At 44.0% G+C, this 27,113-nt stretch overlaps 1 protein-coding gene across 2 annotated transcripts; it reads right to left on the reverse strand.

The window, feature by feature from the left end:
* Positions 1-628: 628 nt before the first annotated feature.
* On the reverse strand, positions 629-26,998 carry atm (ATM serine/threonine kinase). Of its 2 annotated transcripts, none has more exons than XM_008425298.2 (63): positions 26,863-26,998; positions 25,661-25,760; positions 25,454-25,572; positions 25,063-25,208; positions 24,697-24,861; positions 23,822-23,987; positions 23,498-23,736; positions 22,536-22,705; positions 22,239-22,405; positions 21,793-22,164; positions 21,494-21,697; positions 20,751-20,852; positions 20,424-20,658; positions 20,207-20,338; positions 19,967-20,092; positions 19,787-19,879; positions 19,527-19,716; positions 19,029-19,222; positions 18,877-18,956; positions 18,622-18,777; positions 18,148-18,223; positions 17,870-18,012; positions 17,646-17,763; positions 17,390-17,560; positions 17,119-17,294; positions 16,791-17,034; positions 16,387-16,502; positions 16,158-16,284; positions 15,870-16,069; positions 15,616-15,790; positions 14,604-14,762; positions 14,336-14,468; positions 14,159-14,254; positions 13,891-14,062; positions 13,665-13,806; positions 13,366-13,542; positions 13,064-13,241; positions 12,879-12,984; positions 12,564-12,722; positions 12,375-12,483; positions 12,185-12,273; positions 11,027-11,129; positions 10,686-10,834; positions 10,496-10,600; positions 10,300-10,419; positions 9,985-10,219; positions 8,905-9,075; positions 8,635-8,754; positions 7,532-7,749; positions 7,238-7,445; positions 7,016-7,141; positions 6,343-6,483; positions 5,776-5,914; positions 4,944-5,026; positions 4,683-4,823; positions 2,908-3,024; positions 2,662-2,811; positions 2,289-2,454; positions 2,100-2,186; positions 1,898-2,012; positions 1,497-1,560; positions 1,274-1,416; positions 629-1,193 (listed from the first exon to the last, which is right to left on the reverse strand). In XM_008425298.2, the coding sequence occupies exons 2-63, from the start codon at positions 25,730-25,732 to the stop codon at positions 1,013-1,015; spliced, it is 9,276 nt and encodes a 3,091-aa protein (XP_008423520.1). In that variant the 5' UTR covers positions 25,733-25,760; positions 26,863-26,998; the 3' UTR covers positions 629-1,012. The 2 variants fall into 2 exon arrangements, with proteins under 2 accessions (XP_008423520.1, XP_008423519.1); XM_008425297.2 differs by having other exon boundaries at positions 15,870-16,072.
* Between the last annotated feature and the right edge of the window lie 115 nt (positions 26,999-27,113).

The following is a 27,113-nucleotide window of genomic DNA, read 5'->3' on the forward strand; positions in this document are numbered from 1 at the left end:
TGAGAAACGTTCTCAAAGTTGGCTGCATCAGTGATGTTACATCTGTCAGACGTATAGATACAAATAAGCATTTAATTCAGTTTTTGTAAATTAGTCATATTCATAAGGACCCTCACTAAATAAAAGGACATTATGCCCCCAATTAGTTAATTATCAAGTGAAATAAAAGATCCTCATCACTCACTGTGGCAATCTAAACACACAATCATTACAAATCACAAAGCAATGACGAGTACAAATAAATTATAGCTAGCTTCAAAAGGATCTAAAGCTTGTTAATAATTATAATTTTTGATATTCATAGGATTCCTGCTCATTTTCAGGTTATATTGTTGTATTCCATACTTTACCATGCAACAATTTTCCCAGAACTGTTTCAGTCTTTTTTGATTTTGTTTTTCTTTTTATTCATGGCAGATGTGGTCAAGGTCTCAAAATAGAGAAAAAGAGAAAGAGACAGAGAGAGACTGAGTGAGTGAATAGAGTGAAGGATGGATGAATGCATGGAGAACTCAAAGCTAATTTCAGACTTGGACACAACTTTCAAAGATCTGCAAACCGTAATTTTCTTCTAAACCGATACAAACAGGACAACTGGCTAACGTAGTTCTTCTGAAGGACAAACTGATGACGTCTTTCTGTTCTTTTTATTTATTCAATGCTAGAAATAAAACATTTTAAAAAATCTAAGAAAGTAGAAAGAATAAGGCAGACGTGAATAAAAAAATTCCACTAAATAAGGAATGCATAGCATAGCATTATACATCCATAAAGGCTGTTCCTTGGATAGTCTCTGGTCTCAGTCTCTTCATCGTGCTTTAGTGAAAAGAAAAGATTCACATCAAACTGGGTCAATCACAGGTACAGACCATCGTTTACAAACAAAATCAAAGGTCTTTTGCAGAACACGCATCTGGTCGTTCATTCGTAATAAAGTGCAACAGTCTACAGAGACTGGTTCCCAAAACTAATACAGTACTGATCTGCTGAGTCTTGTTGGTTCCCTCCGGGTTTAGACCCAGGCCTGCCATCCTGGAAACAGCCTGCTGAGGTTCTTGGGGTCCATGGCCTGTTGGATGAGCAGGTTGACCTGCCCTCCCACGCTGAGCACCGTTCCCTCCTCCACCCCTTTCAGCTTCTCCTGCAGCCGCAGCAGCACCCGCTCCGCCACTTTGTTGAAGCTCTGACTGTCACTGCAGGAGGACGGGAGAAGAGCTCAGAGAAAGGCAGAAAAACAGACGGCGACTCCCAAACCAAAGATCCGTCTGATCACCTGGATTTGCGGTGGTTGTCGAGGTCTTCTCCTCCCATGGTGGAGCTCAGGGTGGCGTTGAGCTCCTGCTGCTCGTCGTGCTGCAGGTAAAAGGCCTTCAGAGGGTTCATGGTCCAGTCAAACAGAGGGTCATACAGCAGCACCTGTCGGCACACGAGGCAGACGTTGGGTTCGTGTAGAAGCTTTGTGCTTTGCACCGAGAGCTGACGGAGAGTTCTCGTACCTCCACGATCGTCAACAGAGCTTCCTGGGAGCTCCTCATCACCTCCATCGTCTTCTCACAACATCTGCGTACAGAATCGGGTCGGGGTCAGCTAAATCCAGTAAGGTACTGTATTTACATTAGAGACAGTGGACGGCTGCTGTAACTGTGGCATTAAGTCCCTCATATCCTGAGCATGAGTGCGGCGGCAGAGAAATCAAAACTTCCTCGTCTTTTTACTCACAATTATGCCGCCGTTTTGTACGGCACAGAAAACTCATTAAACACATTTACGTTTGTTTTCGCGGCTTGACAAAACGTAGCAAGGCTTGAACACTTTCGTGAGGCGTCGTACAGCCGATTCACACCAACACAAATGTGAGAAAGTAACAAAGAGATTCTCTCAGATTGCTGGACTTTACCGCCTGAAGACGCCCTCCACTCCAGTGATCCCCATCCCGTCCACTACGTCTCTGGAGAGTCTGAACGGGACGGTCTCAGGGGTGGGGAGGATCTTCCCCTGCTCAAAGGCCACACCTTAAAGCACAAAACATCGGATATGTTACAATTTATAATGTTTAACTACGAGTTTGCATAAATCAAAGGGGTGAGGACAGGGAGTACCCAAGTCGATGTGCACTAGTTCAGCGGTCTGTTCATCGATCAGGATGTTCTGGATGTGTCTGTCGCCCAGGCCAACAATGTAGCCAACTGCAGGTGGGAAAAATAAATAAAAAAAATCAGAAAACCCAGTTACGTGCCATTTTGCTGTTTCACTACAGAACTCCATCTTAACCAACAGAGCAATGATACCTATGGAGGACGTGGCAACACTTCGTGTGTAAGCCAGCCGCTTCTCCATCCATACCGCGGGATCCAGGAACCTTTCCATGCAGAAGTACCTGAAGACCGGTCTAAACTTCCTGCACACCTCGCTGTAGGCCTCCAGCTTCTCATCAAATCCCTGCCGCTGAGCATCCTGCAGCGAGCAGAGAGATGGAGACAAACAGGTCGGAGACTTTTTCCAACCATTAAAGAAAAAGAAAAACCACTTGACTAAATCTGCTAAGTAACAGAGCACAGCTGTTCTTAAACACAAACGTAAACTGAAAGAGTAACAGTGATGAAAAGCAGTTCGAGTTGAAGCGTTTCATGTCTTTAACAGCAGATTTCTTAAGCACTTTACCATCATCTTCCTCCTGCAGGCCAGGTTGGTCCAGTCCTGAGGCCGGAAGCGTTTATGGGCGCCTTTGTTGGGGTCCACAAGGAACTCCCCGATGGGCACCGTGCCCGAGCACCACTCCAACACGCCGCTGCGCTGCGAGAACGGCACCACCTGGAAGCCATTAAAAAACGCCGCAGACCGTCAACACGCATACACACACACACAACTCTGAGAGGCACGTCTTCCGCTTCCCTCTCCTGACGTCACCTTGTAGCGCCTGATGTTCAGCTTCCTTTTCCGAGTGTCTGTGTTGCGCTGCAGCAGCATGGAGCACATGCTGAACACCTGCTGCATCACCGCGTCCTGCCGCAGGTCGTCCTGACCCTGTTCACAAAGCGGACGCTCATGTTGACGTGGAGCTTTTTAAACTCGTTTAGGATCAACAAATCTCTGCATCATTGTCATGAGAAGCTGATAGAAATGAATCACCTTTATTTTATAGCTCATCCTGATCATTTAGTAATATTGCAACGGCATTGTAGGTACAGTTTTAAAGAAATCAATTTCCACTCCAAATATACAGTTCTGGGAAAAATAAAAAAAAGAGGTCACTTAAAACTATCAGTTTCTCTGATTTTACTTGTTATAGATCTATGAGTAAAATGAACGTTGTTCTTTTATTATATGAACTACTCACAACATGTCTGGGTAATGCCAAGCAAACATTTTGTATTTATTTGCAGAAAATGGGAAATAGTCAAAGTAACGGAAAAGATGCATGCAGTGCTTTCAGACCTCATATAATGCAAAGGAAACAAGTTAGAAACAGCAACCAGGAGGTTTTCAATGGGGCTCAATGCAGTGGGCTCTTCGGTTTTTCCAGAGCTGAATTTGTGGCCTTAGGAGAATTGTTTTTGTCAACTGAATAATTTCTGTGTTGATTTGGCCAAATGTTTCAGACCATTAATGCACTGATGAGTTTTTGTTGACTTTCCTGGTATTTTAAAGAAGTTTATGTTCCCATGAAGAGAACATAAACATCATCACAGATCCTCCACCGTAACCAACAATGAACATGTGAAGCTTGTCTGCATTTCCACCTTCATCCATTCCCAAAAGCCTTTACCAAACTCCACAAGTTTATATTTGTGATGGTGGGAAAAGATTTTTCCTGACATGTTTTAGGTAGCACTTAAATGTTACTATGGAGACGACTTGGGGGCACCCAAGAAGCTTTTTAAAGGAGTAAAGAAAAAATTGTTTCTACTTATTCAATTTTGTCGTTGTCCGTGTATTTTCCTGACTGCAGACATGAGCAGCTAGCTAGTTTCTTGTAGTCATTTCATACTTAAACGGCTTTTACTGTAAGTTTTCATGTATACGTTCCAGGAAGGTTACAACACAGTGCCAACATTTATTTATTTAATTTTATTGATCCTGTAGGATATAAACAAAATCACTGAAATGATATCAAACAAGGATTTCAATGTCTTTATTAATTCAAGATATTTATCAAATCTCTATTTTTCAATCTGAAAGTCCTACTCACACCTTTAATGGAGTGAGTGTTGCTGAAAATGTAAAAGATGTATTCAGTGTGTAGGCAGTAAAGGGGTTTTCTTTATTTTAATATTTTTTTTCAGGTGAAGCTGGCTCTTTAGGCCAAGAAAAAAGCTAAAAGTTACATTAGGGTAAAACATGATCTCAGCATGACTCTAAGAACAGGTGAACTGTTAACCTTGAAGTGTCTTCAAATGTTCCTGCAAACACAAACACACTTTCACACACATGTAACACACCTTCCCCACTCACTCTCTTTGAGGAGTGTTTCCAGTATGAAGGTGTGAGAGTCTGTTTGTTTTTGTATAAAAACTTGATTAATTATTACCTGAAACCAAACCTAATGGAAAATAACCAAAGCTTACAGTGACCAGCTTCTCGTCAGAAAGTGTGTGTTTGCTTAGTTGAGAACTGGTGTGTGCCACAGAACCAACAGTCAACTTTTTAATCATTTCTTGACAGATTTAAAACACAAGGCTTACTTTGACCAGTTGCCTCCTGCTCTTCCCGTCAGAGCCCACACAGTCGATGATCTTCGGCAGGTTGACTCCTCCGGCCAGGTGATACCGGGGCATGAAGGATCTGACAGTCACCAGGTTTTCATAGCAACCCGTCGGATCGACCTGTTCACAACGCGAACGATAGATTTTTGTTTAAATCCAGCCGTCGTCGTAAAAGCTGAAGTCAAATGTTGATGATTAATCGAACTTGTTTATTCAGATCAGAGCTGCAGATCTGTTGACCTTTATCTCCATGGTGGGGATGACCACTTCGTCCAGGTCTTTGAGCTGCATGATGGGCTGATCGGCAGGGATGGGAATGGCCTCTGGTGTGAGAGGTGGACACACAGATACACACGCGTACCTTTAAATGTACAGCAGTTTCAAATGTGTGTGAGAGTGTAAAGCGTTAAACAGGGAAGCAAATTTTGTAATGGATCATTCTTTAGACTATTCTGATGAATAATCTCAAATAAATTGGTACATTCTGCAGATTTTCTTTTTAGCCATTTGAAGCTTCTACATACAATATTAAAAATAGATTAAAAGATTCAAATAAACCAAACAAAGTTTTATTCTTAAGAAATTAAACATCATATTGTATGTTTTTGTACAGTTTTGGCTTAACTGGGTCTCAGCATTAACTGTTGAGACCCAGTTAGCTATTAATTGATTACCAAATGAGTTGATATTTCAATAACTGATTCATCTTTTACGTTAAACACCAATAATTTAAAAAAAAGTAAAACAAAATAATCTATTTATGTGCATTTGGTCCATTTAGGCCCAGGATTTCTGGAAAACCATCAATGCTATTTTAAAATTAAGACCAGAAATTGAGATAATTAAAATCGTTCATATCTTAGTTATATGTTAAAGACAATCAATAGATTAGATTTAACAAATGAAAACCATCCATATGGAAGTGGTCAAGCACTGCAACAAAAATGAAAAGATCTCAAGAAAATCTAGAGAGCAACTAACTGAGGACGTATTATTACAATAAAGTCTGGCTCACTGGAAGCAAAACGGTGACGGATGATTTAGGAGTTTTGCACAATAGATCACGACTCACTCTTCTCGGTTTTGTGCCGGCTGGCATCCATGTAGGCCAGAGTGATGTAGGCGTCGCAGAGGCGCTCCATCCCTCGGACCATCGCGCTTCGCTTCTTCCTGATTACAGAAATGATCTTCTGAGCCACATCTGAACGCTCCTGCAAGAGTTAGTAAGACAAGTTTTACAAAGAGTTTCACTGTAAAAACTCATAAAAAACAGACTTGATGTTGACTCTGATAAGCTTGTTTTAGTGTTTCAAACTCAACCAGATCAGAACAGATTATGAGAATCAGACTTTTTTTTTCTTTTTTTAGCAAGAGTCACGTTGATTCTCGAACAATTTGGACCAAAAACAGAGTTATTAGAGCTGATCTTTCATTCTAATGTCTAGTGATGACATTAATATACATAACTTAGGTGCGTTAGGGACATTTGACATTTTCTATTATGGCCAGGGAAGGACAATAACAATGACTTAACGTGAGTCCAAAGAGATTATGGTAAGATTTCTGTTTTCATCTTTCAAAATAATGAAGCAATAAACAGAAATTTCTAAAAGAAATAAGCCATCAATGAAAGTCGCACCAGGTCAAACTGTGATTGCTGCCGCGGTGCGCTCTTAGACGGCCGTGTCCTGCAGAAACTCTCGTCTTTGTTGGCATTCACCAGGGCGAAGATGATGAAGAGCGTGTGGTGAGGATGCTCCAAAGACGCCTTACAGATGAGCTGAGGGGGGAAACAAGATAATTCAAACCTTTACCTGTGTAATAAAAGGTAAATAGTCAAAGTTTGACAGCTCAGGTGTAACACTTTTGCTTGCTAAGCTGTATATAATATCATCAAGCTCATCAAGTAGAGTTGAAACCAGATACTTGGACTGGAAACCAAATCTAAAAACAATTTCTGTCTACTTCAGTCGTCCTCTGCTTTGTGTTAAAGGGACAACTAGACGTAGCAAAATAGGAAAGAATCATGAGAAAAGAACATTATGTGAAGATATGGAGAACATTTCTGCTTGCACCAGCTCTGAAGGATGGGCACAAACTCCAACAATGAGAAGTTTGTGAAAGGAAAGCCAAAATGTGTTTGCTTTTTGTTATGGCATTTACAGAAATAAGAAATATTTTGAATAATCCTAAGTGACCAAAAACATCAAGTCTGAGCCGACGTCAGTCACACAGTTCAGCATTAAAACTCCTGGTTTCAGCTCTATGTGTGGCGCTGACAAGCTGGAAGAAAACACAAACGTCTGAGTTACATCATTCAGGACTTCATGGAATCCTGGGTCCTCAGAGACGCCGGCAGCCATTTTGGTTCCCATGCGGGCAGCCAGTTGATACATAAGAGGCAAAAACTTGTAGGATGGGATCTGCTTCACTCCCCTCTGGAAGACAAGTCAGCTTTAACAATCAGAAATGTCTGAACTTTATCAGAAAAAAAAGAAAAGGCTGCGACTGGCAGAGTGCAGATGTTAACTCGCCTTCATTATGTCGTTGACCTCTTTGATGTCGGCGCTCTCCAGCCAGAGCGAGGCCAGTCTGAACACCCAGGTGTCATGCTCCTCGCCTTGCTCCAGACACTGGATGTAGTTCTCCACCGCCTTGCACAGGAATCGCTGTCGGTCCGTCTGCAGGTTGGACAGCGCCGTTTCGTCCAGCTCCAGCTCTCTTTGCACCTTTATCGTGTACCTGAGAAGTCATTTCATCGGTTAAAGACGATCCCGACCTGCCTCTGTGGGGGTTTTTCTCTGAGAAAACCGAAGGTGGGAATCGACCTGTTGGAGGTCACTTTCCGCTCCCTCATCAGGTCCACTTCCTCCTTGGCCTTTTCCAGCAGGGCCTGCTTGTTTTCAAACTCGGATGAGTTCATGTACTTGTCGATGCTCTGGTACTGAGCGTCGGAGAAGCGCGCCAGAGACAAAAAAGCCTCGGTCCGCTGGCTCTGGAGCCTGGGGTCCCGGCCCCCCGAGTCTCCCTCTATCACCTCCACTGCCTGGAGAGAGATCAGCGTGGAAGAGACTCTGACTTACCTGAAAAGTTATGGACTAAAGAAAAGGAGCCAGAAAATAAGCACTCCATTTCCTGGAAGGTCTAAAAAAAGAAAGAAAACCAGCGGGAGATGCACCAAATCCTAACTGTGGGAGACACACAAACATGAACATATGAATTATTCCATTTGGTCTACATTAATCTGCCACAGCCAGAGGACATGAACCATAAACTTCCAGAAATCTAATATTTATGCCATCGCCTCCTTCTGATTTATGTGGACATAAATAAATAATTCATGTGTGTGTGTGTGAATAAGCCAGTTATTGCCTGGCTGACGGATAATGAGTCATTTATTTCTCTCAGGGATTCCTGCTGTTACTTTAGTAAGGGCAAAGGGTAACATATATTAGACCTGAGACTCATCTGGTTTCATGTTTACTTATCAGAATAATCTCTTTCTTTTCTCTTCATGTTTACATACAAGGAACACCGACGATTCTGATTATAAAAGAAAGTACTGTAACTCTGAACTGGTGCCTGTTTACTGCATGATGACGTCTTAGAAAATGATTCAGTCATCATGTTTAAGCAGGCCGGGCCGGGCCGGGGGGGGAGGGAGGGAGGGAGGAAGGAAGGACAGACAATGAATAAATAAATAGTATTCTGTTGTCCTTGCTGTTTGGTCTGCTGATCACCAGACGGAGGAAATAGATGATTATTGATAAAAGTTATAGATTTTGGTTTCTGGTGTCTCACTAGTTTTACACAAATTCATATTCATATTCCATGAACTGGGAAAAGGAGCAACATTTGAATGCTGCCTGCAGTCTAACATTCAATCCTGATCTGTAAAACTTTTAAGAAGAAACGCTCAGCGGCCCCTTACCCTCTCCAGGTACTTTTCCAGGATGACTCCAGGACTTTCCAGGCAGCTCTCAGCCAGCCAGGTCCCACAAAGCCTGAGGCACTCAGTGTAGAGCGGAGCCAGAGCCGGGTTAAAATCCACCTGGTCGACATTCATCACAACAACATTTCAAATCACTCATGCTGGATCTTCCTTCACACAGAACTGAACAAAACTTATATGCAGGTAATTTGTCATAATTCATCCGTGCAAAGCTGCGGTAGTACGTCTTCATCAGGCTGTGTGTTTGACCTTTTCCTCTAGACTGTGTATCATCTGCCTCAGCAGGCCCAGAGCCAGACCCTGCTCTCCCTTCGCCCAGAACACCTGGGCCTCCTCCAGCTGCCAAGACAGAACAGGTGAGGACGCCCAGCTCCCTCCATCGCCGTGCCGCTTCATCTGACAGACAGCACGCTCCGCAAGCTTGACAGAGGAGACAACGCCGCCATCAGGAACAGACGGAGAAAGTGAACATTTTATCACATTTTCTATTCCAGCTGAAACAGAAACATCCCCACACCATAATTCTGCCACCACCGTGTTTCACAAAGGGAGTAGTGTGTCAAGCTGCAAAATGGACTCTCTTTTGTCAATAGCTTTCTTTCTATAAAAAGATTTGTAATAAAATAAATGGATAAAGAATTTCACATGCTGCAGATTTTTCATTTAATAACTTAAAACTTATTTTATAGAATACTAGCAATACAGTTGAGAAATGCTAATAAACACACGTAATTTAATTCCTTCTTTAAATAAGAAAACTATGTTATTGCCGGTAGTGGACGTTTGATCCTTTGGAGCGAAGGACGAATCTGCAGCTGAGAAATTGCTTCTAATATCAACGAGTGAAAAGCTCTTCGTACAGTTCAGGGCTGATCTGTTGACTAATTTTGAATTAAATGATTGATTATTTGCTAGCCAAATGTCATTTTTAAGCAGAATTTGAAGCAGGTGAAGCTAAAACTGTGTAACTTGAGGAGTTCTGGGTAAAATTATATCTACAAACGAAGAAGAATTTAAGGTTTTTCACCTTAAATTCTGAATTAATTCTTTTTTTTTTGGGACAAGTTTGGCTTAGTTACTGCTTTGAGTTTGTTGTTCTTTTAAGATTTTATTTTTTCCAGTTATACGATTATTTAATGATAAATAATTGGATTATTTGTTTCAGCCCTGACAGTTTTTCCATTAATATGAAACGAACAAAAAAAACTGTTTTGACGCTTGATCACCTAACACTTCAATGAAACATACCGAAATTATTGATTGTAACGTGAAAAGGTTTTCTGAGTACTTTCACCAGGCAGTGCAGTGATGCACGCGGAGGGAGGCTACCTGCGTATTCCCGGCTTTGCGGGCCAAGCGGCAGAGCTCCATAAGGTGGTCGGTGAGCACAGAGCTGAGCTGACGGTTGTCTTCCGGCTCTTCCGTTCTGGATAACAGGGTGAGGTGAGCTACGGAGCGCAAAGCCAGGATGGGCTCCACCACGGTGAAGTCACTGTCCACCAGCAGCTGGGAGTGCTGCCGCCACTGGCTGCAAACCTCCCTCAGAGTCACGTCAGAGAGGGATCTGAAACACACAGAACAGCTTAGGAATCCTAATCTGACTCGGCTCCGCTTCACTGCTGCTGGTGACGACGGTGAAGTCACCTGGCGAAAAGCTGCTTGACGCTCTCCAGCTCTCTGATGCTCTGCAGGTTCTTCAGGGCCGGATACAGGGAAGATACGGCCTCCAAGGTGCCTCTGCAGAGCTCCTCCACCTCCGCCGCCCTTTCACGCGTGGACACAGTTGAATAAATGAGTAATAAATTGGGCCAAACTTCGACGCTTCAGGTGTCCGCCTCACCTGGCACGTTTCAGGGTGTCATCAAATATGGAGAACTCTTTGTCCCTCAGCGCTTGCAGGGAACAGAACACAGACTCGTGGAAGCCGGGGTTGGATTTGTCACTTCTAAGGAAGAAAATAAAGGTGTGGGTGAAAGATGCAGCAGATGCGACTTTTTTTTTTTGGGGGGGGGGTCGTGCCTCATCCTCACCTCTCCAACAGCTCGCAGTCCCACTGCGTGTTCCTCCAGGCCGCCTGAAAGCGGCGCTCTCGCAGCTCGGCCCCCCACTCCACACCTTCGCTCTCCAAGCCCCTCATGTAGGTGGCGAGGATGCTGCTCAGCCCAAAGTTCTGCATGCCCTGTTTGGATACGGAGGGTGAAAAATCGCCATAAGAATTTAATCAAAGACTAATTTTCTACTCTAGGATGAGACATTATTTTCATTTAGATCAAATTGAAAGAAATGATCTCATCATAGCTCGCTCTCCGGTTTCCCAGCATTTGAGTATCGTAACAAATCACATCAATTCACTCAGATTCAACCATTTTACCTCCACAATTCCTACAAGTCGGGTAACTTCAGGGAGAGTAGAGTGAAGGTCATATGAGGTCAGGGCCTTCCCCCACATGGCTTCATGCTCGTATGTTCGTATCCTGCACCAACAGTGCAACAAAGCAGAAACTGTAGTCTGCACAGCAAATGCCTGCCTGCTACTGAGAAGATACAGCGCTTTGCAAAAGTATTTACACCCCCAGAACTTTACCACATTTTGCCATATTGTAGTTACAAACTTCAATGTAGTAAAATACTTTGATTTTTATGCGAGTACGAAAATGACACAACTCAACGTGTTTACAGTAAAAATCTCAAAAGTGTGGCATGCATTTGCATTCAGTCCTCGAGTTTCATTCTTTGTTGCGAAATGTTTCGATGTCAGTCAGAGTGGATGAGGGGACAGCCTGCAATAGGGAGGCACCATATTGGAAAAAACTGACATTGCAACGTTTGCTTATCTCTATGATGTACGTTACAATATGAAAAAATACAAGAATTTTCGACAGATGACATGAATAGCACATTCAGTGCTACTGTCATCTTGCGACAAATTAACCTGCACTGATCTCACCTCTTTTTGTGTATCTTATTTTTGCCTGTAATTGAGAAATATTCCTATTGTCAGGGTAACTGGAAAGTCTTCAATCTAATGTTGTTTAATGGGATTCCAGTTTTGATTTGACCTGAACCTTTCTGTGGTTCTTCTGGTTCAGGGTCGGTTCAACTTCCTGCTGGAAGATGCTCTGGTCTCAAACCTTTAATGACATGTTTTCTTCCAGGATCGCCCTGCATTTAACTTCGTCCACCCATCAACTCTAACCATCTTCACTGTTTCTGGAGAAGAAAAGTATCCCTACAGCATGATGCTGCCACCACCGTGTTCGAATGTGAATGTAAAGTGTTACGTTCCACCAGTTTGCCCTGTCCCTTAGGTACCTCATAGCAAATTGCAAACAGCATTTCTTGCTAGTGTTCCAGAAATGTCATTTGTGGAGTGAATAACTAAAACCTACAGTTACACACTTTATGTTTGTCTATCATATAAAGCCTCAATAAAACAGACTGTATTTGTGGTTCTAAGATGACAAAATGTCAGAAACGTCTAGTGGGTATGAATACTTTGCAAAACCCTGCAGTGGAGAGAGAAACCTACCTGGTGAGTGGACTGGTCATCGTTTCTCCTCCACAGCCGTAAAGACTGTCGGGTTCCCCTATACTACGATAGACCTCGATCAACAGCTCCTACAAACATATTTCAGATTATGTGAGTTTAAGGATGTACAAAGTCAAATGAGATGGAAAAAAATAACACAAATACAACGAGTCTGACATGCAGAGCAGACCTGCAGGCTGATATTGGTGTCTTCCATGCTCTTCTCCGTCAGACCGGAGATGGTGAAGTTCTGGCTGTTCTCCTCGAAATTGATCTTGCGTGTGGCTTTGGACTTGGTTCTGCACATTGGTTCAAGACAGACAAATGAATAAACTGTTACGTTAACTGCATTGTAAAAACAGAAGGTCTCCTTGGGAACCTGCAGTTCTCCTCCATGTTGGCTCGGATCTTGTCCACATAGATCTCAGCGTACAGCAGAGCAGTGAAGTGAGCCGAGCAGGACTGAGCGGCTCGGGACACCTCCAGGTAGTTCAGCTCCAACCAGAAGTTGGAGTCGCACACAGTGCCGCAGGAGTTACTGCAAGAAGGTCGGCATTTGCATTTTTATTGCAAAAAATATGAGGAATCTCTTCTTTATAAGGTGCTATGAGTTATTATGGCACACATCTTCTGTTCTATGTCTAAATTAACAGGAGGAAGCTGAAGAACAGATGGATATTAAATAACAACAAACCTGTCATCTTGCACTTTTCTCTGTTGGTGTCTCAAATAGTCAACAACAGCCAGCATGGTCCGAAGGGAGGTTTTATCGTACAAACCCTGGCTTGCGGAGTCAGACTCTGTGAGAAATGATCGACATTTCATCACTACACATCGAACAAGTCACACTGTGCTCGTCTGTTACGGACTCAAACTCACCGGAGTCGCAGTTGAGAGGCGTTGCAGATCGACTGGCGGCCTGAGCGCTCCTGGAACAGAAGCTGAAGAAATCCTGAACGTGTGACGAGAGCAGCTCCCTCCAGGAGCCGTCAGGGTCGTCCAGAAGGATGGAGTGGATGATGAGGGGCAGCAGCCTCTGGCAGCAGTCCACCATCACCTGCAGATGGATTTCAACCTTTAACGTCATGGAGAACTCGTGACTAAACGACACTGAAAAAATCTAAAGCTCCAGTTTAAGAGGCAGTTCCTGTGTAAACAATGCAGAAACCTAATGAGCTAACCAGACACAGAGGTCGTGACAGCAGCAGCGCCTCGCTTCTCATCCCTCCACTGTCCAGCAGTGCTGTGCACAGAGCCTTCAGCCAGGCCTGGTGGGCCCCCGCCTGTGGGGTCCAAAACTCCTGGCTCTCCAGCTTCCTCTTGGCCTCTGAACTCTCCTCTGCAGTCACAGCAGCCACCTGGTGAAACACACACACACACAACAAAATGTCAGATACGCTATGAGGAAAGGCAGGTCCACTGGCATCACGTCGTTCACAGAGAGGGAAACTCAAAGTGCTTACAGGACAACGAAATTCACCTTGTTTTTGGCTGTTCTAAATGGATTGAGGTAAGCCAGCATGGGGTCCCGGTTGTCTTTATGTCGGTCCCAGAAGTCAACGCCAGACTGAGTGGCCAGGATGTTCTTCACACACTGAGCTGCTGCTCGTCTCACCTCGATGCTGACAGATGAGAGCGAACGCCATCATCACCCAGACGGTCTTGGGATAAACAAACTGATCACAGAGCCGAAGCATTTATTGTACCGCTGCTGTGTGAGAGCGTCGTTCATGCAGTTCAGGATGATGTAAAGATGCTGCAAGTCGTTGGAGACGAAGAGGGATGCGGCTCTGTCGTAGAGGGGGTCTCTGCCGTGTAGGAGGGCGATGGTGGAGAAGTCAACTGGACCCAGTTCACCAAGGCAGGAGCCAGCAGCCTCTGCAGCAAAGGTTAAAAGTACGACAAGAATATAAGAAACCAGGAAATCACGACTGGGGGGAAAAAAAATTAAAAAATCACCCGATTCTATTTTACCCAGAATGTCGATTCCTCCGGGGTGACTGGCAGCCAGTTTGCAGAGCTGCAGCAGACTGAGGACCAGCTTCACCAGCACACTGTCAGTGGGGTTAGCTGCACCCAGAGAAAGGCAATATTTATAACAACAAGCACTCAATTTTTTTTTAAAGCAAATGCTGTTTTGCAGCATCGCACCATGGCACTCTTTGAGCAGCTCTCGGATCTGGTCTTTGTTGCGATGCAGCTGCCGAGTCAGCTCCTTCAGGCCCTCCAGTCTGGTCAGAGGTAAAGAGTCACACGATGATGCTGATAGGAAGTGAGTTATTTCCTATAAAAGGATAAAAAGAAAAACAATGCCTATGAACTTTATCACATTGTCTTGCGTTGCAACCACAAACTTAAATCCGTTTTCCTCGTGGTTTATATCGATAGATAATCACATTGTAATGTCGCACACGTGTACCTGTCTCAGTGTGAAGCTGCCGCTGTTATATTTGAGTTTGTGTTGCACCGAGCGCAGCTCTCTGAACTCTGGGATGTCAGGAAACGGCTCCAATCTGCTGATGGCTCCTTTTAGTTTCTGCTGACTCTCTATTACCAGAAACTGCAGCAGACTAAGCACCTTGGGGACAAAACAATTCAGAACTATAAAGTACACAAACTAAAAGGAGGCGACAGATGATGCTACCACAGGGATGAGCATTTGATTTGGCACATCCTGATTTAATGAACAGGCTTAAACTGCAGCACTGGGGAACAAATGCTCCTATTAATCTGTGCATTTTATGCTTTGTAATACTTTTTCAGTACTTTACTTATTTTCTGACATATAAAATAACCCAGGCATGTTGAAAACACCCCCCATAGATGCCATCAATTTTAAGAGAGACTTGCATAAGTGAAGATTCAGTAACACTGGATTATAAAAAAAATTTTTGGATGCCGTCTATGTTTTTTCAACTCAATTAGGACTGAATCCAAAAATGGCACCCGTTTTTCTCAATCAAGTCAGGTTTTTATTTTAATTTGATTTACAGAATCTGATTTTCTGACTAAATTGATTACATTTTTGTGACATTATCAGTTCATTTCCGTTAATATTTCTCATCCAAAGAAGGTTTTAGGAGAAAAAAACGTGTTTTCTAACAGAGTGTATTAATGGAATGATACAAACTTGGATTTCTGTAAACTGAATAACAAACACTGATAAGGGTAAGTGTATGTAAATTGAACTTTATGTCTTCATTGTGTAAAATTCAGGGCATGAACTTCCATTTCTTCGAACGCCTCATCTGCTCACCAGCAGGGACATCTCTCTTCAGAGCCCAACGGTGATCGGCCATCATGACTGCATCCCAGCATCCCAAACTAATATCATTGTTGTCATTTTAGGATTCAGCAAATCAGAATTACCCTAAAACAGTTGGACAGTTTTTTTTTTTTTTGGCTGCTGACCAGAGTAATGTGTGACGTACCTGCTGAGAAATGAATGGCTGACTTGTGGCCTGAGCAGTGAGAGTCCCCACAATGACCTGCAGGTGGCAGTCAAGAGCGTCATCGCAGAACTGCAGCGCTGCCCGACAGACGGAGCTGAGCAGGTCGCAGCACAGAGACAGGCTCCTGTCGGACACCTCGTCACAGTGAAGCGGTCTGGGGTTCGGGAGGAATGTAAAGCTGTTCACTTTGTCGGTTTTAGAAAAACGAACGAGCGCTGGCAGCGTTCACTGACCTGCTGTTGACGTGGTGAATGAGAGAGTAGATGATGTCTCTGAGGACGAAGGCCCAGGCTCCTCCCAGTCCGTCCTTCACCTCCTTGAGCAGCAGGCTGACAAACAAATGGTACATGAGGAGGACGCGGTGGCGCTCGTAGCTGTTGCTCGTCTCTGCTGCCTTTTCACACACTGCCAGCAAGATCTTCTGGATGGAGATCTGCTGGCAGCAGACAGGGGGGACAGGATTAACCTTCTTTACTACAAACAGCTACATTTTACTGGCAGGGTGAATGAGGCGTCTGTACCGGGGTTTTAGACAAAATGGTCACCAGCGACTTGTGGCTGGCACTGTGGCATTTGCTGAGGTAGTCCAGAGTGGCTTTGATGACGTACGAGCTGAAGTGAGGTGGATTCGGCACGGGATCCAGCTCTCTGCGGGGCATAAAACCGATCTCCTTCAGGTGACAGAATGAGACGCAGACGAAATAAAGTAGCAAAGAAAAGTTACAGGAAAGAGTGTTAAAGTGTCGCTACCCTGTGAAGCGTTTCAGGTCTCCTGCGTCTCCGTCCGCTCCACAGTCTTCGTACAGAGTCATCAGCAGCTCCACCACAATGTCCGCCAAGTTACTGTGAATCAGGCTGTCGATTTGCTGTGGGCAAATTTCCAAAGGTTATGACTTCCAATGGGGTTTTTGCAAAGATCTTCCTGACATTTATCCAATTTTCACATGGAAAACACTTTATCAGATCAAAGCCAATTATCCCACAGCTCACAACTTATTCCAGTTTGAATCATTTGGAAGATGCAGAAGTTGAAGTAAATCTCTACCTTTTCCTGCTTTCAAAAATTATTTCTGCTTAAGAATTTGCGGCGCGTGTAAATCTAAACACTAAATGAAATGAGATGTTTATTTTTCTGCTTTTACACTCCGCCTCACCTGTTTGCCCAGACAGCTGGCGTCTTTGAGGAGGTCGTACACTCGGTGTGCCTTCTCTCTCTGCTGTGCAACCTGAGAGTCCTGGCCTTTTAAGGCGAAGTATGGCAGGATGTTCACCATGATCTTGGGGAAGCAGTCGGCTAGTAAGTGCCTCCAGTCCCTCTCCAGGCACCGCCCGATGGACCTCACCTGCTCAAAGTCGTCCAGGAAGACCAGGTGAGGGATCAGCACCTGGTAATAAGAGCTGGAAAAAGTGTGGGTGAGGAGGTAAGCGTGAGAAAACGTTTGTTTAAAATTCAAACATAAGGGGAAACAAAGCTTTTCTGACTTGTAAAAATCTTTGACTGTGTTCTGGTCCAGCAGGCTGTAGGGGAAAGATCCAAGCGTGTAGCGGTCGTCTGACTGCCTCTGCGCGAGCCACTCCGCTACCAGGTAGTACAGGTGAGAAGTGACGAATGTTTTCACGCTCCTGCAGCTCTTCACTTTGGACACGCTGCACAACATCTGCGGCAGGAAACCGAGCAGAGCACGAGAGCCTCTAATATATCAGGAAGGTGAGAGTAAAACGAGAACGGAGATGATTTATTTCAACGCGTTACCTTCTTGATGAGCTCCTCCTCAACATTGTTCTCTTTGTAGGACTGAAAGAGCGCAAACAGACACTGCTTCTCACACACGGGGCTGCAGCACAGCACCACAGACAGACTCCTCAGCAGGGTGACTTTGCGATTCAACGCTTCGTCCGGCTGATCCTCCGAGGAGCTGCCCCTCTGTGTGATCACCCGCAAAAGGAGAGAGCATGAGAAAAGTTGACATTAAGCAACAAAAGTGAAGTTCTTGAAAGCGTGACCTCACCGGGAGCCTCATGCCCTCCTGAGCCTTCAGGTAGATGTTCTCAAATGCTGCTTGCTGGTGTTTTAGTGGCAACATCTTCCTCTTATCTGAGCAATTTGGTCGCAAATCAAGGAACAGCCTGGATAAAGAGCAGAAAATGCCAAAGATCATTTGCATCTGCCCGTTTTTCCAGATTATTCAGATCTGCCCCCAGTAGAGACAACGCTCATTAAGCCGAAGCATACCTCTCCACAGACAGAGCTACCAGCATGCGGACCTGGTGGTGTGCATCTGCCAGATGAGACGGAAGAACCAGCGATACGGGAGAGTCCTTCTCTGTTTCGGCCTCTCTGAGGGTCAGGGCAGCCCAGTGGCACAGAGGGTCAGCCTACGTGTGAGATGATGTGAAAATTCAAGTCGCTGTCATATGTTTTTGTACTGAATTACACATATATATCTGTATATATTTGGCTGAAATGTTTGAAGAACAAAATAAACTCTTTCTAAAGGTTTTAAACTTTACCTCCAGCAAGGCGACAAGACACTGAACCAACGCAGCTCGGACAGTCGCCACACATTTTCCCGTCTGGCTCAAGAAACTAAAAACAAAAAAAACAACAGCAAAGTTGTAGCAGAGAGGAACACAAATATTAAAGCTAAAGTTTGCAATACCTGTAAAAAAATATGTTTTTTTTTTTTTTACATTTTTGTTAAAACTGTCACTGTGTTGAGACAGTATACGAGAGATAACCAGTGAAAATAAAATAAAGTTCCTCTGCCTTCTCTCTGCGGTTCTACTGCCACCTGCAGAAATACACCACCTGGTCAGAAACCAATCAGAGCCAGGAGGAGGGTCTTAGCTCTGTCGATCATGCCTGTGTACGCACTGCTAGCTGCTACAGTTAGTTAGCATAGCCACCAATGATGGCAGATAAACAGTTTTCCTGGAACAGTAAATTGTTTCTTCACCATTAACACAAATAAATATGCTTCTTACCAGAAGCCAGACAGAACTTGCAGAAGAGATCCCTGAACATGTTTCATCTCCTCGGGCATGTGACGCGTCTTCCCCAGGCTCTGTATGGACGGTAACAAACTGAGCAGCACGGCAGCACAGATCTCCTGGTCCTGACGATACAAAGAACACAAGTCCCTGTGGAAAAAGAAAAACATGCAGCTGTTCACATCTGGTCTGCAACCTCAGGAAAAAAAAAAAATGGATTTGCGGTTTGAGGTGGAGACTTTTCCATACGCAAGAGGACGGAGCAGGGCGTCAAACTCCTCCGGAGACAGCGAGTCTTCGGCAGGAAGCTTCTTCAACAGAACGAGGTACTGAAACAGAAGCAGAGGTCAGCTAAAGCCGCACGAGTCTGAGGTCACCGTCCAAGGCTGACTGCTGCTCACCATGTTGAGGTGCAGAGCTTTGCTGAAGTCAATCTGATCCAGCAGGAGCAGCAGCCTGCGCCGCACCTCCTGAGGTTTAAACAGGAGGCCGTGGAGGGGTGGGGCAGAGCCGCACTCGCACAGGAAGTTCAAGACAGCGAGGAGAGCCAGGTCCTGTTTCCCCAGATAGTCCTCCGCTAGCAGGCTCTGGGCACCTGTTTGAGTTAGAGCAACGACCGATCTTAAACTTTCATATTATCGAACCTGGAAAAAAAATATTGCGTCTTTACTTTAACTAAGCCTTTTCCAACACAGAATAGAGGATCGCACAAGTGCAAATCTACCAAGGTAGAAAAAAATGCAATTTTCAGGTGTGCATGTCGATAAATGTGGTTGCTATCCACGTTAATTACAGGACAAATCTGGAAGAAAATCTTTTACAGGCTGCAGACCATCATCTTTCCAGCAGCTGCTATTAAAACCTGCAGAGTTCTTCCCACACATCAGGTCTCCTCGTACCTGGGCCACAGGATGAGTCAGCGTTGTCCTCTTTCTGTCTGTGACTCCCATTGGAACTGCTGTGGGCCTCCTCGCCGTCATCAAACAGGTCAATGCCGTCACCAGCCTGAGGAGGTTTCGTCATTTCCCACTCATCGTCCCCTTGTTCGTCTTCGTCCGTGACACTGACTCGCTTGGGGACGTTGTTCAACTGAAGCAGAGAGTTGAAAAATTCAGACGTCTGGTTCCAGCTTGTGAATGGAACCAGATGAGCCACGTACCACGTGCAGTTTGCAGATTTCCGCTAGCTCACTGAGCAGGCTGGCAGGCAGAGTCATCAGGAATAAACCAGAGGAGGTCGAGCCAACTTTGTCCTGCAGAATAAATGATCGGTTTACTCATTTAAACCACAAATTTATTCAACTTTTGATCAAAAACATCGTAACAGCAGGTGACGTCACCATGGATGCTCTGTTGGCGCACTGTGTGCAAAGCTTCATGAGTGACCTGAGCGCTGACATGGCTCCCTCCTCGTTCATCTTCACTTTGACACTGGAAACAAAGCCGCTGAGGTCCTGCGCCACAGCCTGGCAGCAACAACATTAAAACCTTCATGTTAATATTTGACTACACTGTTTTATCAGCATTGAGGGAAATCACTCGAGGCTGGATTTTCCAAACTGACGCAAGCGTGAACGGACCTTTGCCTTGGTGAAAAGCGGAGAGCGGCAGGCCTCCTGCTCGGTCACAAGCCCTGCCGCGATGAAACCTGCCAGCACACCCATCAGCTGGCTGAAACAGCGCACCAGGCACTCGGGAGGCGTGGACTGCGACTACAGAAGATCAATCGGAACATGCGTCAGTTTCAAACATGCGAACAGGTTTGAAATACTCCAGGACAAATGAACCTCCGCTCACGTCAGGGGAGTAGCAGCTGAGCAGGCTTTCGGCCACGGAGAGCAGGTTCCGCTCCAGCTTGTTTCTGAGGGCGGGAACGGCGGCCAGCTGAGCGTCAGCCGGCGCCATCTTTACCGACTCGTCGTGTGTCGCTCTGGCCTCTGACGGCAGCGTGTTGAAGCTGAACTGCTGGTACAGTCGCTCTATGTCTTCCAACTTGTCTTTGGCATCGGATGAACCGTCTTGAAAAACGGCACTAAAAAAAAATAAAGCAGGGAGATTAAATGAAGTTAAAGTTTCTTGACAGGTACTGGTTGCTTGTACAGTAATTATGAGATTATAATTTACCCTTTTAGTCCTTCAGCACCCAGCAGGAACTTCAGCCCAGCACTGGTGTCCTTGAAGGTCAGTGAGACCAGGATGTTTGCAATGAGATTATGAGGGAAGTCTCTGCAGACAAGAACACAGTAACCCGTAAATACAACATAAAATAATTATTTCAAAGACAAAAAAAGAAAGAAAAAAAATACATCCGAACAAAAAGCAATACTTATTAATATCCATTAATCCTTTCATATTTTGTCATGTTACTACCAGTCAGTGTAGTTTATAGAGATTTTAAGTGTGATACTCTAAAATAAAGTACCTTTTTAGAGTTAATATATGTCACAATTTTCATGCGACATTGAAAGCAGAATTAGTACGTAAAGCACAAAATCCTGAGAATATTATTATGTCCAAAGCTACATGCTTCACTCAGATCGGCCCATCATCTTGTTATGACAAAACTCCAACCTGTAAAGACAACAGGTGTGTTGTCTTTACATAATCAAACAAAAGAGCCGCCAGACTCCTGGTAACTCCGGAGAAACATCTACACGGGAAGCACTTTGCAGATTTTGCTTTTAGGAAAAATTAAAACGATTGGAAAGTCTCAAGGAAAGAAAATCAAATAAAGTTCTGTTTAAAGTTGTTTTATAGGAGATGCAAATCACTACGTGAGGCAGAGCTAACATTGCACATCACCATAAATATAATATAATTATAATAACACAAAGTGATTACCAAACAAATGGTACAAAAAAAGCAACCTGCAGATGACGGGGTGGGGCGTGCAGCTATCCTCCATCTCCTCATTCTGGTCACTCATCAGCAGCCAGGCTATGAGGTTCTCCTTCAGGTTAGCCGAGGGACTCCCCTCTGAGGTCACCATGTAGTCAAAACCTGAGCTTGATGCAACAGTCTTTGGGATTGAGCATGTTAGCATGGCCTGGGCAAGACAGAGAGCAGCACTCCTGGAAAAAAAAGACGATGACGAGACAAAATTAATCTTCATAGTGGCTACAAATCCAGACTGAATGCAGCAGTGAACAAAGCAGCTGCGACTCACTGGGTGGGTTTACATGCAGATGGGCGGAAGAGTCTCCAGAACTCCCTGTCCATGTCGATCAGCCGCCTGTGTACTATGGAGGCCAGCAGGTCCAAACTGAGGGACTCGGTCTGAGGCGAACTGACCCCACGCAGTGCGAGGGGCCAGATCCGGAGCCACAGCCGGCCCAGCTCCGCCCTGTGGGCCTGAGCTCTCTGAGGGATGCGGGCCTGGCAGTAAGCCATCTCCCTCAGGCAGCGCAGCACGTATGGGCCCCTCTCCCCTCTGCGCTGCTCTGACAGGAGCTGACACAACAGCGACAGCAGCTGGACCAGCTCCTTGCCGGGCACCATGGATGGGTACTTGGAGGCGAACACTGCAGTTATCTGCAGCCTGAGAGAAGAAAACACAGGTTCGAGTAAATGTGAGGTAACTTTTTTTTTTTGAATGCTTTTTAACTTTCATACCATGGTATGACATCAAAGTCACTCTGCTGAGGTTGCAGATGGTCACGGAGGACATCCCAGCCCATTTCTATGCGGCGCCGCTTGCTGATGGGACTGCCCATCTGCGTGGCTCTGTGTTGGGGCTGAGTGACCTCCAGTACATCGGCATCACTGTCAACACTGAACAGCTGTGGCAATCCCACACAAGATGAACGGGTGTTAAACATACACTGGACCGCAACTTCAAACTCAGACCTGATCTGCTTTGCTTTTATGCAAATGTTGGGAGAACCAGGAGTAAGGTTTTTAGTTTTTTACCTGGTGACAGATGTCGGCAGTGAGTTCAATGAGGTTATCTTTCACAGCGATGTGTCTGGTCCCAGTGACGTACTTCCCTCTGCTGCCGATGTGGCTGATCTCTCTGACTAAAGCGTCGTACAGGTTGAACAACAGGCCACGCCACCTGGACCAGTCCTCTGCATGCGCACCTAGAAACAAAGATCATCATTTGAATGAAGGTTAATTTGGGGCAACTTTCAATTCTCCTAAATCACATTCCAACTGCTGTCAAAGACAACTTTTAAAGGTGACCTACTGTGCTTCTTTGAACAGATTAGGGTAGGTCTATGGGCTACACAAAACATATTTAATTCATTTTCTGCACAATGTAATTCTTAGATAATGAGATTTTAGTCTGGTTGCTTCTGCCTATTTTGAGCTGCTTTCAAAACGAGCTGTTTTAGGGTCTTATCACTTTAAATCCAAATAAGCAGCTGCTGGCCACGCCCCTCCAACTCACACATGAAAATGGCTGCAAGCAGATGTGCAATTATACAGCCGTACATCTTTGAAAAGCAGAAGTTGAGCCTGCTGCACAATAAAAAAGACGGCAGAAAGTGGTTTCTGGATGGTGAGTCTACAACCAAACACTTGTCTTTTCCAGCAGCCATTAGACAGAGCATACAGTGGTAAAACCAGCTGAAAAACCAAGCTGGGTTGCTAGGTAATGGGGTTGGGTTTGGCTTAGATTGTTAGGTAATGGCGCAGTGACCGTCAAATGTGACTTAACAATAGAGAGGTTTTTGAAATGACACCAAAAAACATTAACTTATTGCCAAAAATGTCTTGGTGTTTTTTTAAGCAGTTGTGTTGTTTTAAGAAGTTGAGATCTAAACGGAGTACAAAGATGCACAGATTGTAAATTTTACTTAATAGGTAAACTTTAATATAAATCCCACCCAGGACATAATTTCTGACAACTCAGCTTTCTAACACTGAACCTGTGTCTTGCGTCTTCGCTCCCTTCGGATGGTGAACAAGGAGCTGCAGGTTAAAGAACTCCACAATCTCCTCCTTCAGGTTGACGCTCGGCCTCATGTCCTCCCAGACGTTCAATAGAGAGGGAAGAAGCTCCTCTCCGAGACGACACACTCTCATCCGGCAGTTCATGGCGGCAGATCTCAGGAAGATGTTCAGAGCCAAGACGAGATGCTCCAGGACACTGAGGTGTTTCTCCTGCCTGACAGGTGCATGAAGTTTACCACAGTTCACAACAGAAGCAAAACAATTTATCTGACAATGCATATAACGATCATGGCTTCTACCTGGCGTTAAGCATGGCTTTAGAGAAGAAGCTGAACAAACTGTCATTAAATCCGTCAGTCTGAGCGCAGCAGCCCTTCACCACAGCGTAGATGACTCTGCTCAGCAGCACACGGTTGATAGATTTGGATGAAGAGTTGAACAAGCCGCAGTACAACTCCAAAAGACCTTTATGTCAAAAAGTAAAAGGACAAATACACCTAAGTTGTTAGGATGACTTTTAAGACTTTCTTACAGTTCCAGTCAGAGGCAAAAAAAAGCCTCCTGTGCTAAAGTGGTGGTAGATCGGATTGATAACACCGTGCAGCAGATGAGACTAATGTAGCTGGAATGATTAGAATTTATATTAATAATAAATAATTGAAAGCAACAGAGCAGCAACATAAAAAAAGTACATTAATAAAATCCATCTTAAAAAAACATGTACATCTAATCATTTGAATGATTATTTTATAAACTTAATGTACTATACTGCAAAGTATAAGATTTGTGACAAAGTTGAAGTTGTTGTCACATCACAAGTATGAGGTTTCTAACTCTAACACTTATAACATGTGTGACAATATAACGTGTGATAAGGGGAAAACTGCAGGAGTTTCACTTTTTTTTATTGAAATAGAGATTCAAATCTGCCGTGTCTGTTACAAGGTCAATTGAAAATAGCTTTAGAGTGATCAGTATTAGAGTTTTACATAAACATATCAAAAGTCAATAACTAAACAGAAACATGAAGCAAACTTGACTCAAGCAGTTCTGACAGTTTCTCATATTTTTCATAAACATTGGTGATGAGAAATCAGCTTTGAGATACTAAAACTCAATGTTGATCTTGATGTTTTGACCCGTTTCTTGGTAAAGGCCCCAATTAGCCACTTACTCTGCCACTGCTGCCGAGTGATGTCGCACCAGTACTTGCGGACAGAGAGGATGTCCTTTAAAAGGAGGCTGCTGTAATTCTCCCCATATGCTGAGCAGCAGTACGAACTTTGCAGCACCTCCATCACGTGTTTCAGCAGCTCGCTGCACTTCAGACGAGGCCCACCTGCACAAAACAAGCCTTAGACATGGAGTCCACATTGCATCTTCAAAGAGAGCTAAAACCAGCCCAATCCTGTAAGTAAATAGGTTCCAGTAGGTAGGTGAGGTAATAAAATATTGTTTTCATGTATGCAAAACAAATTTTCACATAGAATATTTGACCAAACTTGCATTTTCTAAGTTAAGTTGAAAATCTTTCCCTTACGTTTGTTTGCATAGCGAATGAAAAACTTGACTAAGCTGCACGTTTCAGCCATCTTCTTCTGCCGTGTGGCCAACGTAGTCGCCGTGACGTTGGATTTACTCGACTGCATGCTCTCAGTCTCCTTCTGGACAAAACGCTGCAGGAATCTAATGAGGGACAAAAAAAAACAACTGAACTGAGCAAAACAAAAGTGAAAGCTTTCATTTTATAGAAGGATTTTCCTAGAGTAAAATATGAGACGTAATTGAAGGTCACGCCTAGATGAAGGAGATAAAAGTGGGGAAATGATTTGAACAAGGTGATCAGAGTGTTTTAAAATTATATTAGAAGAGAAATAGAATGAAAGAAATGATCTAACAGATAAACATTTAAAACATCTGTGGAGACTCACCTGAAAACAGCATCCCATGTGAGCTGATTGGAGCCTTTAGCTTTGGTCCCAGAGGTCCGATCCAATTCTTGCATGACCTCATTAGAACGAATGAGTCTTCTAAAGCGTTCAGTTTCTTTCTAGTTCCACAAATCGGGACACAAAATTAGTGATGGATTGACTGATACTAAGGGATTAAATGTAATCAGATCTTTTTAGTTTGCTTACCTTCCTCTCTGTAGCTTTGTCATTTTCCAACCCTCTGCAGCAGACCAGGAGATCATGAAGAACCAGACTCATTGTGGCAACAGCTTATAGCTGGTTACACCTGCAGGAACAGGTGGGTAAACAACACCAACATCCATATGGCTAAAATACAAATGAACAGATCACACCAGACTCTTTCCACAAAAACAGAGAAGAAGAGGAACCAGAGAGGATAAGCATGTATTATTGCTAACAACAGACTGACGTGAGCTGACTTTCCACTGCTCTTCTGACTTAATTAGAATAGCCAAACAGTTGCTTTAAAAGGAAGCGGAGATGTGGTTATAAACAAATATTTAAACGACCAAACCTTGTATGGGCAATTTATTAACCCCAGTACAGGGAGAACACATACACTGATCTCACACAGATGTACTTTCAGTGTGTCATAAAACAGCAGGGGATCTTTTATCCTCACGACTAATCCTTGTTTCTCTCTAAAACATCAACTAAAAACCTTCCTTTCTAAACCAAGGCAAAAGGCAACTCTACCTGCTCTAAGATCAATAAAATAATTTGGTGCATAACAGTCCACGATTAAACACCTTCCATACATAGTTCAATGAATCCCTCATTAGCAAGCTCTCACAAATAACAACACAATAGATCTAATAAAACTGATCTAGCAAAGTTTGTGGTAAAACGAGATTTATTTTTTGGTCATGACTGTATAAAGTTACAGCCTCTAACACAGTCGGTGTCAGTCCTCACATAAACCCAGAAAAATCCCAAATGAGAAAGTTGGAATTGAGCAAAAATATTCTATGCACCCAAATAATAGGACAAAACATAAACCGGAGTTTTAATGCGTACAGAAGATGAACACTTCACTTCTGATATTGGGATGCAACAAATCTGTGGCGCAATGGATACAGTCTGCTGTGCTGTGGCCTTTTAAGTGAAGTGGAAAACACCTCGGCCAGAGATGGACAATCAAGTCACAATAATTTAGTAGGAAGCAGATATAAAATAACCAATCACTAAGCGGGCAGACAGTTATCAGCTTTATTCTCTAATGTCAAAACACTTAAATACGCATAACTTCCAATAAAATACAATATTTGCACGTGCAATTTGATCATGCATGCAGACAAACACGAAACGAAACCAACTCTGGAGTTGATTTACAGAGCTTCATTTAAACTTTCATTAAGCATGCTCACCGAGCTCACTGGTCTGCACCGACTGGAGTCAACAACCTGCTGCTGGACCAGGTGCAGAAAATACAGGACGTTTTACAGTTCATCCCAAAGCAACTTTGCCATCTTGACGTGCAATAAAACTCACGCACACTCACGCAAGCCACGCAGGAATATTCCCGCCCCAGGATGAGTGCGGTGATGCGCCTTTCACTTCCTAGTTTTAGGAAAGACGGAAGTGAGTTTTTCCACTTGGTTTTTGACGTCAAAAATAG

Source organism: Poecilia reticulata, linkage group LG13 (assembly GCF_000633615.1).
Source record: "Poecilia reticulata strain Guanapo linkage group LG13, Guppy_female_1.0+MT, whole genome shotgun sequence".
In the NCBI taxonomy this organism is placed as follows: Eukaryota; Metazoa; Chordata; class Actinopteri; order Cyprinodontiformes; family Poeciliidae; genus Poecilia; species Poecilia reticulata.

What these genes read in the sequence shown, in the direction of transcription:
- atm (XM_008425297.2), bottom strand. Translation starts at nt 25,732, where the DNA reads ATGAGTCTGGTTCTTCATGATCTCCTGGTCTGCTGCAGAGGGTTGGAA. An exon ending in TGACTCATCCTGTGGCCCAG is followed by an intron (nt 19,223 to 19,526) that starts GTACGAGGAGAC and finishes TAACTCAAACAG; the next exon opens with GTGCCCAGAGCCTGCTAGCG. An exon ending in GCTGCTCAAAGAGTGCCATG is followed by an intron (nt 14,255 to 14,335) that starts GTGCGATGCTGC and finishes CTCTGGGTGCAG; the next exon opens with CTAACCCCACTGACAGTGTG.